The sequence below is a fragment of the Dryobates pubescens genome, chromosome 30, assembly GCF_014839835.1.
Source record: "Dryobates pubescens isolate bDryPub1 chromosome 30, bDryPub1.pri, whole genome shotgun sequence".
In the NCBI taxonomy this organism is placed as follows: Eukaryota; Metazoa; Chordata; class Aves; order Piciformes; family Picidae; genus Dryobates; species Dryobates pubescens.
In genome coordinates, this window is record NC_071641.1 from 4969608 (window position 1) to 4982600 (window position 12993).

The window sequence follows — 12993 nt, forward strand, 5'->3', positions numbered from 1 at the left end:
GAAATCAGAGAGATTGTAGCAGGAACCAGGAAAGCTGACAAACAGTCTGTTAGTGCAGCACAGGGAAGGAGGGGGGTGAGAAAGCAAGAGCCTTGGCAGTTGACATGTTAGAGGGGCCTGAAGAAACTTGAGAGGTGGGCCTGTATGAACTTCATGAGGTTCAAAAAGAGTAAGGTCCTGCACCTGTGTAAGGGCAACTTCCAATAGCATTATAGGCTGGGAGATGAAGAGGTGGAGAGTAGCTCTGCAGAGGAGGACATGGGGCTGGTGAGAAGCAGGACATAAATGGACAGTGTGGACTCAGAAGCCAACAGTGTCCTGGGCTGCATGTCCAGCAGCATGGGCAGCAGATCAAGGGCAAGAATTCTGCTCCTCTGCTCTGCTGAGACCTCACCTGCAGTACTGGGTCCAGCTCTGGAGTCCTTATCTGGAGTGGGGCCATAGGAGGCCACAGCAATGATGGGAAGGCTGGAATCCCTCCACTGTGAGGCTGGGCTGAGAGAGTCGGGGTTATTCAGCCTGGAGAAGAGAAGGCTCTAGGGAGACCTTGTGGTCTTTCAGTACTTACAGGAGCCAGTAAGAAAGCTGGGGACAGACACTTAGCACAGCCTGTTGTGACAAGACAAGGGGCGATGGTTTGAACTAAGAGTGAGATTTAAACTGGAGAGAAGGAAGAACTTTTTTATTTTCTTTATGCTGACTGTGCAGAGAGAGGGAAAGTGCCCCATCCCTGGAGCCATTCCAGGTCAGGTTGTTTGGGGCTCTGAGTAACCTGCTCTAGTTGAAGGTGTTGCTGCTGACTGCAGGAGGGTTGGACTAAATAACCTTTAAAGGTCACTTCCAACCCAAAACATTCTATGATTCTTCAGCACAGACATTTGTATGGTGACCCCTCCTTCAGAGCATCCACCAGCACATGGAAGCCCTGAACTCAATGCCATCCTTCTGCCATCTGAGATTACACATGTATTTGCCACTTGAAGCTGATCCTGTTGGTTTGGAAGCTGTGGTGGACCCTGAATACAGCCCTGTGCTGGGGTCACTGAGCTGATGGGGATCTGCTGGGGGAAATCTTTGCCTGCTGCAGTGTTTGCTTCACACACCCTGCCCCCTCTCCCCCTCCCCCCCATCAGGGGGGCACAGACACAGGGTCTCAACTGTGAGTCTCAAACAGGTTCAGGACAAACACTATGAGTCTTGTAGGTCAGCAGTGCACCGGGCAAAGATATTGGTTCCCAAGTGTCCTAACTGATCTTTCTGGTGACAATAAAACAAAACCATTGCTGAAAGACCAAGACAAGCAGCAGGCAGGAAGACTTTTTGATGATATTTCTTAGATTTATGTTCCTGGTGGTGTGCTTCAATGCTTTTGATTGTATCCTTAAACCTTACATTACTAAGAACCACCACCTTGCACTTGTACCCTGACCAAAACTGCAGAGGCTCCTTCTACCCTCAGTTGCTTGTTTGTTTGTTTGTTTTATAATTATTATTTTTGTTTCTGTTTGGACCCTTACCTCTGCTTGTCATCCAGAACACAAGATGAGCTGCAACTTGGAAATTTGTGATGGTTTATTGCCTTGGTTTTCAGCTTAATGTCTGAAGAGCTTCCTCTAAGAGTTGTCTGTTGACATTTTAATTTTGACTTGACTAAGATGTCCTTGTGGGTCTTTCCTTGGGGAAAAAATCAAAAAGGAAGTGAGCTGATGCTGGGGTAGATTGAGCCCCTCACATGCTTCAGAGAGATTTTAGGATTCTGGTGAAGTGGGATAGGGCTGTGGTGGCAGCAGATGACCCGTGCCACCAGGACTCCTCATCATCTCGTGATTTGTGGGGTGATGGAGAGAATGTGATGAAGCAAGTCCTCAATGAATCACATCTTCCTCTCTGAAGATGGGTGGGAGCCCTGAAATGAGCTGTATCCTTGCACTGAGGTTTAGCATCCACCCTAAGTTGTGCTGCAGGACATAAGGAGGTTTCTAAGGGGAGGTCAGGGTGTCGCAGGAGTAAGGATCAGGGAATGGAGAGGTTATTTTACCAGAGATTCATAGAATGGTTTGTATTGCAAGGGACCTTAAGAGTCATCTAGTTCCAATCCCCCCAGCATGAGCATGGTCACCTCCCACTAGACCAGGTTGCTCAAGGCCTCATCTAGCCTGGCCTTGAACACATCTGTCTCACCACTCTCACTGTAAAGTACTTCTTCCTACTATTCAGTCTAAAGCTATGCTCCTCAAGCTTCAGTCCATTCCCTCTCATCCTGGATAATTACTTCTCGTGTGTTTTCCACATGAAGGTGCAGAACTTACATGAGTGTTCGTTGGGAATTTGTTGCCTGACTTTTGAAGTTTGAAGAAACCACGTTTTGAAGTGCTAATTATCTCTTTTTATGCAAAACATTAATTAAGTTTCTGTGTTTCATAAATTATAAATGTACTTTAATTAGCGAAAGCGTGCGTTCCGTTCACGGCTCGTTTGAGGCTGCATCTCCAGTGTTCAGTTCCGGGCTCCCCCAGTTCAAGAGAGACAGGGAACTACTGGAGAGAGTCCAGCAGAGGCTAGAAAGATGCTGAGGGGACTGGAACATCTGTGAGGAGGAAAGGCTGAGAGACCTGGGGCTGTTTAGCCTGGAAAAGAGCAGCCTGGGAGGGGATTTTTCTCAATGCTGATCAGTATTTAAAGGATGGGAGTCAAGGGGATGGGGCCAGGCTCCTTTCAGTGGTGCCCAGTGACAGGAAAAGGGGCAGTGGGCACAAACTCAAACCCTTGAGACTCTGCCTGAACATGAAGAAAAACATATTTGGTGTGAGAGTGCTGGAGCCCTGGAGCAGGCTGCCCAGAGAGGTTGTGGAGTCTCCTTCACTGGAAAGATTCCAAACCCACCTGGACTTTGTGATCCTAGGAAACCCCCTGTGGGTGACCCAGCTTTATCAGGGTGGTTGGACTCAATCTCCAGAGGTCCCTTCCAACCCCCACCATGCTGGGGATTCTGTGATTCATTCAATAAGGAATTTAGCAGTTTGCTAAAAGCAGCTTGCTGCTTCAACTCATCTTTAACCTCCTCTCTCCTTTCTGTTACTTACACTCACAAATTGAAACCAAACACAAGTGCACACTGATGTTTCTTCTGTGGAGAAGTCTTTCCCACACTCCCCTTTTAACCTATGTCACCCTGACAACATGGAGTGATGTTTTAATGGGAAATTTCATGCTCTGCTCTGCCAGCCATGCAGGGATAGTTGTTTGAAGCTGTATGGTTCGTTACCATTTGTCTCCCTTCCCCTATGTGGTTCAGATTGGGCAGTGGTGGGTAGAAAAATGATGGGAGGGGGTGGTTGTGCATTCCCAAACCGCTGCGTTTTTACTTTATTGGGATCCAACATGCTCTCTCAGTGGGGTTTTGGGGAGTTGAGTACAAGAACCTTGATGAAATCTGGATCTTCTTTACAGCATTTGCAGTGAGGAGGCAACTAAAAGTGCAGAGCCTTGTGACTGGAGCCTTTTCCGACTGTCCCCTTACTCTGGGCTGTCTGCCACAGCCCATGCTTGACCACTTGACCCTGGAGGTACCACCTCAGCTTCTGCTGTGGTGATGGAGAGAGCTTCTCTTTGCTGTCATTTTCACTCCCTTCCTCTCAGTTTCTTCCTTTCATTTGATTGCTTTACAAGACTGGGGCTTTTTTTAAGCTCAACTAAATTTATCTGCAGTCGTTGATCTTGCTGATTACTTGCAGAATTTGACTCATACAGCAGATTTTGGCGTGAAAGAATTGTGGTTTTATTTTTTCTTCCCTCTCAAGTTGGGCCCTCACCTGCAGATTCTAGCAAGATGTTGGGTATTTGATGTTCTTAGCAGTGACCTGTTAACAATCAAACTCAATTTATGCTATTGAACCAACTGTTAGGGCTAAAAGTAGCTGTCAGAGCTGAGCTCGAGGGAGCGTCGTGGGGCTGGGTCACGGCGCTGTGAATCACCGCGGCAGATGGCAGCTTCAAGCAGCAGCTCTAACAGACTTCTATATAACTGCCATCTTGGGTGGAAAAATGACTTCCCCCCTCTCTTCCTTTTTTTCCAAACTGCTGAGCTTGTTTTCTGTAGTGAAATCTGCCAGGACGTAGTTTCCTGTTAGAAAGTAATGAAAGTGTGTTTAAGTCTGTCGGGTGGAAGGCAATGTGTAGCAATGCAGATCTTCCCCAAGCCATGTGCAGTCAGGAGTTGGCTGTTTTCTAACACATTGACTTCTGTATCTTTTTTTTTTTCCAGTCATTAACACCTGGATATGTGCAGGGAAGCTTTGAAATGGCAAATAAGGAAGAAAACAGGGAGAAAAACAGATATCCTAACATCCTGCCATGTAAGACATTCCCTTTTCTTTTAAACCAAACAGTTAATTCTGGTAGTAGTGTTCCTTTGTTGAAAAGATTCAAGTAATACAATTTCCCTGGGCACAAAAGTTCTTCGTGTATTAGACATGCAAAACCTGTTTGGCTTGTGGCATCTATCTAGAACTGATCTCCTTCTGCAAGGGTTTTCTGTGGCAGTTACCAAGTGGTGTGCTATAAAGCCTTGGCTCTCATGGGGTTCTATCACATTACATCAAGCAGCTATTTTAGAATCTCAGGTTCGTTTGGGGCAAGCAAATATGGAGAAGTTTGCACTGTAAGTATGTAAAGCAGCAGGCCCAGTGAACTCTAGGTGTGGGAGTAAAGCAAATACAGTGGAGAGCTGATCACAAATGGTGTTCCCCAGGGCTCAGTACTGGGGCCAGTTCTCTTTGTTGGTGATCTGGCTGAGAGGATCACGGCACCCTCTGTGAATCTGCAGATGACACAAAGCTGGGAAAGAGTGTTGATGTGCTTGAGGATAGGGGAGGCTCTTCAGAGGAACCTGGACAGGCTGGATCAATGTGCTGAGTGCAAGGGGATGAAGCCCAGCAAGGCCAAGTGCACAGTCCTCCACTTGGGTCTCAACAACCCCTCAAATGCTCCAGGCTTGGGGCAGAGTGGCTGGAAACTGCCTGGTGGAAAAGGACCTTGGGATGTTGGTTGACAGCTGGCTGGAGATGAGCCAGTGTGTGCCCAGGTGGCCAAGAAGGCCAACAGCATCCTGTCCTGGATCACCAGTAGTGTGGGCACAAGTGACTGTGACCCTGCACGTTGTGCTCAGCTGGACATTAGGGAAAATTTCTTCCCCAAAAGGGTTGTCAAACCCTGGAACAGGCTGCACAGAAGAGTGGTGGAGTCTCTGTCCCTGGAAGGGTTTAAAAGCCACGTAGGTGTGGTGCTGAAGGACACGCTTTACTGTAAGGTCATCACTGCTGGATTAACTGTTGAACCTAATGATCTTAAAAGTCTATTCCAACCAAAATGATTCTGTGATTCTAAGACATTTGTGGAGAAAATTTTGTGAAGAGAACTAGGGACAGTACAGGTTTGTGAAGTATATTCTTAGCTTGGACTTCCTGCTTGTAAGGAAATAACACATTTCAGGTTGATGCTCATGAAACTATACTTGCAATGTGTTTTCTTCCAGATGATCATTCCAGAGTGGTTTTGACCCAAATTGATGGAGTCCCATCTTCAGACTACATTAATGCATCATATATAGATGTAAGTTGACAGTTGTCCACTGTTGGCCCAACTGCAAACTTTGTGAATAAAGTAAGTATTTTTCTGAGACATCCTCTGCTGGCATTTCATCTTTTAACTGCTGTGGTATTTTATTTCCATAGGGTTACAAAGAAAAGAACAAATTTATAGCAGCACAAGGTAATTTGTTCTTGTCTCTCTGTTCTCTGTAACTTAAGGCTGAATACATTTAATTTTAGACATGTTTGAAAGGTTATTTTCAGCTGCATGTGGTGGCCAAATGTGAGTGAGATTTAGAGGTTACAGCTGAAATGAAATTCGAGTGAGTGTAAGGTAACCCACAGCCTTTAGCCCTGCAGATCCTGCTCTAAGGAGAGTCTCACCTTCCCTCTTCCACCTCCACTTTGCTTCTCTTTCTTTTTTTTCCCCATCAGCTCACTGAGGGGTTGAAAATTGATGTCTCCTTTCATACTTTCCCTCTAAGCGATCCTGAAACAGAAATTGGCATTTTCACGTGAATTCTTATGCTTTATTTAGCCACAAATTGTGGGAACTTTGTCCCAGCAATCCCAGACACAAAGCAAATAGCTGCTGCTGCCCTTTACTCCTGTCCTTCAGAGCACAATGAGCGACTCTCCGAAAGTGGTTCATTGTGGTCACACGTAACTGGTCTAGAGAACAACTTCTGTGAGGAGCAACTGAGGAAACTGGGGTCGTTCAGCCTGGAGAAAAAGAGGCTGAGGGAAGACCTTGTTTCTCTATTAACTCCTTAAAAGGAGGTTGTAGCGAGGTGGGGGTTGGTCTCCTCTTCCCGGTAACAAGTGGAAGGACAGGAGGAAATAGCCCCAAGCTACACAAGCAGAGGTTTAAGTTGAACAGTAGAAGGAACTTCTTCACTGAAAGGGTTCTCAAACACTGGAACAGGCTCCCCAGGGAGGTGGTCAAATCCCCATCCCCAGAGGTGTTTGAATGAAACAGAGATGTGGTGCTGAGGGACATGGTTTAGCACCACCTTTGGCAGAGTTAGAGGGTGGTTGGACTTGATGATCTTGAAGGTCTTTTCCAACCTAAACGATTCTATGATTCTATACTGCAATGTGTTGGTCTCTATCATCCCTCTTGAACAGAGCTGTCTTCTGTCTGCAGGCCCAAAGCAAGAAACAGTTAATGATTTCTGGAGGATGATATGGGAGCAGAAGTCAGCCATTATCGTCATGTTAACCAACCTGAAAGAACGAAAAGAGGTAATGAGCTTTCAGTTTGCTCCAGGATGTCTTGCTGAGGGTGTTCTCCAGCACCCGTGGCCAGCCACCCTTCTGACCACTTCCTTCCCCAGTCCCTGTTAACACCTCTGAGCTTCTGCTCATAAACACACTTTCCATTTCCAAAGTACAAATTTCTATAAGGTGATCTCAAGGGGGAAAAAAAAAAATATTGATAGCTAATTTTTGTGGTGCACAACTCCTGGCCACATGCAAATTCTCGTGCCTGGGGCTTATCGCTGCATAAGGTTGAGCTTTGTGGGTGGGTTTGGTGAGAAATGAAGATTTGAAACTTCATTTTTCTGAGTATTAGGTTTTAGAATTCTTTCTGGCACGTGCAGAAAAGAATTGAAAACCATAGCTGCTGCTTTGTGAGTGTTGCTGCTCCTGTCCCCCCTTGTTCCTCCTCGTACACTCTCACTCCTCTCATTGCATGAGGCTTTCTGAATGCTGAGATGCACTTGATGAGCATGAAAATTCATTCCTGCTTCATGGACTTGAGAAGCTAAGTAGAAGTATTAAGGAAATGTGCCACCAGAAACATAAAAGATAGATTTTAATTATTTTCTTTTCCCCTGAGCATGCTATATCCTTGTTTGAAGTCCTCAAAATCTTATGCTGGAGAACAAAAACTTGTTTCCTTAAGTGGCTGTGGGAGGGAGGAGGAGAAGGAGGCAGAAGCTGCTCAGTGTTGGAGAGCTGTGCTTTTCCTGCCCCTCAAGAGTGACCTTTTGTGCCAATGTGGAAAAAAAGGGCTAAGCAGCAATGGCTGGGCTTGGGAAGGAGATGGGGATGCACTTGTGAGATGTGGTGTGGCATATCACTGCATGACAGTTGGGCTTAATACCTGCTTTGTGCATGTTTGCAGTTATGGGGATGGACATTCATTGTCTGTCTCTTCACACTGCCTTATTTTACTGTAATTGTGGCATTGCTTGGTGAAGCTCAAACAGCAAAGGCAGTCTGTAAGAAGAGCCCATTCCGAATATAAGATGCCAGAACTGTTAAATCTGGGTGTTCATGCTGACTCCAAATGAGGACTGCCTCATGTTTCTGACTGACTACAACTAAAGCTTTAAAATAAGGTAAAGACATCTCAGTCCCAGCAGTTGGACACCTCTGAATGAAAAAACAAAACAGAAGTAGTTCAGGTCTGATTAGATTAAAAACCAACTTCAAAGCTCCTCTCACCTTCTCTGGAGCATCTCTCCCATGAAGAAAGGCTGAAAAAGTTGAGGTTGTTCAGCCTGAAGAAGAGAAGGCTCCAGGGAGACCTTCTGGTGGCCCTTCAGTGCTTAAAGGTGCTGATCAGAAAGCTGGGGACAGACTATTTTTAGCAGGACCTGTAGTGACAGACAAGGGGTCATGATTTTAAACTGTAAGTGAGGGTATTTAGAATAGAAAGAAGGAAGAAAATTCTTATGCTGAGCATGTTGAGGAAGTGGTCCAAGTTGCCCAGAGAGGTGGTAGATGACTCATCCCTGGAACTCTTCCAGGTCAGGTTGTGTGGGGCTCTGAGCAACCTGCTCTAGTTGAAAATCATAGAATCTGTTGGGTTGGAAGGGACCTTAAAGATCATCTAGTTCCAAACCCCTGCCATGGGCAGGGACGCTTTCCACTAGACCACATTGCTCAGGGTCCTGTCCAACCTTGCCTTGAACACTTCCAGGGGAGGGGACAGCCACAGCTTCTCTGGCAATCTGTTCCATTGCCTCCCCACTATCACTGTAATGAGTTTCTTCCTAATATCTAGTCTAGATCTACCCTCTTCCAGCTTAATGTGCTTACGAGTGCAGGAGGGAGTTGGACTAGATGATTTCTAAAGGCCCCTTCCAACCCAAAACATTCTGTGATTATCTACATAAATTTAAGTGTCAAAGTGGTATCATGCCAGAAGAGGCACTCTACATATTCATACTTCTGTTGCTTTATGAGTGACCAACAATAAAAGCAGCCTGAGTGTTCTAAAGCTCACTCTGTGTTTGCACAGGAAAAGTGCTACCAGTATTGGCCTGACCAAGGGTGCTGGACATATGGGAACATCCGTGTGTCCGTGGAAGATTGCATCGTTCTGGTGGACTACACCATCCGCAAGTTCTGCGTTCAGTCGGTCAGTAGCAGCAATAATGCTCTTGCTGGGCCTTCCTTTTAAAACAGCTTCTTGGAATGTCAAATACTTGCTTTAAAAGAATTCAGGAAATTAGTTAAACATGTTTGCAACTGGGGAAGATGTGGCACCTCTCCTAGGCAGGGAGGCAAGCTCTGCGGTTCGGCACTAACAGATTAATGGATTGCAAGATGTTCTGCTCAGTTTCTTCTGGCCACTGAAAATCCTTCCTTGTGACTGGCATGGAGAGGGAACACAGGAGCGGTGGTTTGGTGGTTTTGGGGACAAACTGCAGAGGTAATAGATGAGTGAATTGGAATATTGGAATATGAGTGAATATGGGTATTTGGAGTAGCCCATGGATATTAGTTGGCCAGCATTACAGCTTGATTTCTGTTGTATCTTTTGGTCTCCAGCACAAATTAAAGCTTTACCTCACAAGAGAGGCGGTTGGGATGAGTTTGCTCTTGTCCAAAGTGTGCAGAGATCCTCAATCCTTAAATGGGGGGCTGCTGTGTTTGTAATGTGATGACAGTCTAATTCAGATTGAAAACTGAAGATGGCATGGGCTGGTCAGAGGTGATAAAAACACACATAGCTGTATAGAACTTCATGGAGAGCTCAGAACCTCTCAGATTATGGGTGTGTTCATTTGGTGTTAGTTACAGACCCTGGACTGTGAAGCAGCATCTGCTAATTGAGCCTGGAGATCACTTCAGTGTAACTAGTGATCACTGATAAGACATTGCTGATAGAAGTGCTTGGGGAAACTGTGCTCAGAAAGCAGAATGGGAAGGAAAGGACAGGACAGAGATGTGTGTGCTGTGAACATTAGCCAGCAATGTGCACTCCCAGCCCAGAATGCAAATCACATCCTGGGCTGCATCCCCAGCATGCTGGGCAGCAGGTAGGAGGGGATTCTGCCGCTCTGCTCCACTCTGCTGAGACCCCATCTGCAATGCTGAGCCAAATTCTGGAGTCCTCAGCACAGAAGAGACATGGATCTGTTGGAGCAGGGACAGAGGAAGCCACAGCAATGATGGGAGGGTTGGAACCTCTCTTCTGTGAGGCCAGAGAGAGAGTTGTGGGTTTTCAGCCTGGAGAAGAGAAGGCTCTGAGCAGACCGTCTTGTGGCCTTTCAGTACTTAGAGGCTGAGGGTTTGACCCTGAGGGTGGTGAGACATGTTAAGGTCCCTTCCAACTCAAACCCTTCTGTGATTCTATGTTAAGCCAAAGGGCTGGAAAGTTTGACTGGACCTGGCTGCCTTTCACTTGTTGATCTCTGCAGTGTAGGGTTTAATTATCCAGGGAGTCAAAGCAGCCTTACAGAACCAGTAGGCCAAGAAGTGGTCTTGACTCTGGCCAACGGACTGAAGGTTTTTGAGACAGATGCATTTCCTAACCTTGAGGATAGGTTGTGGTTAGCCAGCGCAGGTGGAAGACTGCTGAGCTCTGCTGTTGTTGCTTTAGAGTAGCTTCTTTTTCATTGTTGAAGACTAGGTCAGATGATGAACCTGGCAATATTGGGTCATTATAGCTGCAGCCCTTTTTATTTTCCCCCTTTTTTTCCATGCATGATATGAGAAAAGCTGGCATTTGATATCTCACAGCAATGCAGATCGTGAATGTTTAGGCTAAATTCTGAGAGTTTCATCCAAGGCTGCTGTAAAAAAAGCATGGTGAGGATTTTACAAGTGACAGGGACTTAAGATTTGATCCATTACCAACATCAATTGTGTGTCTTGGATTTTGCAAAAACAGTTTTCACTGCAAAGTGGCATTTTAATACTCTATGGTAATTTTATGCTGTGTTTGTGTTTTACATACACTGTAAACTTCAACTCTTTCAGTCAGGCTTTAAGTGCCGCAGGAATTATAGTCATAAATAACCACAGCAGGTTGTTTATAAACCTTTGGATGACAAATGAAATGCCAGACTCAGAGTCTACGTGTTCCCTTGCAGCTTCATGATGGATGTAAAGCTCCACGGCTGGTAACGCAGCTCCACTTCACCAGCTGGCCTGATTTTGGGGTGCCTTTTACACCTATTGGGATGCTGAAATTTCTGAAAAAAGTCAAAACACTGAATCCTGCCCATGCTGGGCCAATTGTGGTTCACTGCAGGTATGTATGTGCTTCTCTTGGCACCTCCTCCTCTCAGGCTAAGCAACCTCAGCTCCCTTAGCCTCTCCTTCTCTTAGGTGCCTTCCCTCCTCTTAGCTTGGCCTGGTATTACATGTATAATAGCAAGTTTAATCTTCTGCTCACAGGCTACAAAGGTTGTCTGTTTGTCTGTGTATATACATATGTATTTTAGGATCATAAACATAATCCAAAGGCTGGAACCCCTCTGCTGTGAGGACAGGCTGAGAGAGCTGGGGTTGTTCAGCCTAGAGAAGCGAAGGCTACAGGGAGACCTTCTTGTGGCCTTTCAGTACATAGAATACATAGAATAAACCAGGTTGGAAGAGACCTTCAAGATCATCGCGTCCAACCCATCAACCAATCCAACACCGCCCAAACAACTTAAGTACTTAAGTACTTAAGGGGCTGATAAAAAAGCTGGGGACAGACTTTTTTAGAGGGGCCTGTTGTGTTTGGGCACAGGGTGACGGTTTGAAAGCAAGAGAGAGATATTTAGACTAGGTTTAAGAAGAAATTTTTTACACTGAGGGTGGTGAGACCCTGGCCCAGCTTGCCCAGAGAGGTGGTAGATGTTCCATCCCTGAAAGCATTCCAGGTCAGATTGTTTGGGGCTCTGAGCAACCTGATCTAGTTGTCCATGTCCCTGCTGACTGCAGAAGGATTGGACTTTAAAAGTCCCTTCCCACCCAAACCATTCTATGATTTCCTTACATATTTATATGTACAAAGGGCAGTAAGATGCTGAAGTTTTTGAGAGCATGGCATAAAAACAATTTCAAAAGGTCTGTCTTTGCTGCAACATTAATACTTAAACAGAAGCTGTTGTTTTGTTGGGGTTTTTGTATCCATGAGTGATATCCAGCATTTGGTATAAATATCTTCTTTGTCAGAAACACAGACTTGTAATCCAAATCTGTGACCTTTGCCACTAAATGTTCCTCTGAGAATTCATCCCCCACTTCTCCCACAATAAAATTGCAGTTAGCCATGTAAATTATCCAGTAAACACCCAGAAATTTCTGAAGAAAGGCTTTCATTTAAGGCCTTAAATGCTGTCATTTTAACAATGCCCTACATAGCAACACAGACCACGTTCCCACCCCTTTGGTCACACGCTCATGAAACCTCCTGCTGCTAAAGGCTTGTGCTAACTTAGGTTAATGAAACCACAACCAAACTCCACAGCAGTTTTAAGAGAATAATTGTGATCCCTCTAGCAACTGTAAGCTCATAACTGATCAAGAAGTATCTTTTCAGCAGCAATTATCATGGCAAGGTCAGAATAAAAAGGAAAGAATAGTGGCTTTGTCTTTCTAGTTCTTGTTTTTAAGGACATGGTTTTGGATTGATGCGTTTGGGGGTTTTAATCCTGTTTCTTGGATGAGACACCTAGAAATGCTCCCCAAGAGTCCTTGAAGGGACTGTGGAAAAAGAGTTTATCCTGACCAAGCTGGCCTTTTTGTTTCATTATTTCCTTCTCTTCTGCAGGAGGAGAAGGCTCCAGGGAGTCCTTCAGGGGCCTCCCAGTACCTGAAGGGGGCCTACAAGAAAGTTGGGGAAGGACTTACTACAAGGGCTTGTAGTGACAGGACAAGAGGGGATGTTTATAAGCTTGAGCTAGCTTATAAGCTAGTGGAAGAGATCCGTGGAAGGGGGCTGAAACTAGATGATCTTTAAGGTCCTTCACAACCCAAACCATTCTGTGATTTCCAGCCAGATCTTAGAATCATGGAATCAATAAAGTTGGAAAATACCTCAGAGATCATCAAGTCCTGCATAGTGGTCTAGTTATGAGGTCTGTGGAGACAGGTTGGACTTGATGATCCTTGGGGTCTCTTCCAACCTTAGTTATACTGTGATAATATAAACTAAGCTTGCATCTTGCACTTC

General features: G+C 45.4%; 1 protein-coding gene across 2 annotated transcripts in view; it reads left to right on the plus strand.

Moving 5' to 3' along the window:
• Nucleotides 1-12993, plus strand: part of PTPRE (protein tyrosine phosphatase receptor type E) — a 117981-nt gene that overhangs the window by 88185 nt on the left and 16803 nt on the right. For both annotated transcript variants that reach the window (XM_054174667.1, XM_054174666.1), the window contains exons 6-11: nt 4265-4355; nt 5534-5610; nt 5733-5769; nt 6736-6833; nt 8842-8961; nt 10922-11082. In XM_054174667.1, coding sequence (XP_054030642.1) covers nt 4265-4355; nt 5534-5610; nt 5733-5769; nt 6736-6833; nt 8842-8961; nt 10922-11082 — 584 coding nt within the window. The remainder of the gene's footprint in view (nt 1-4264; nt 4356-5533; nt 5611-5732; nt 5770-6735; nt 6834-8841; nt 8962-10921; nt 11083-12993) is intronic.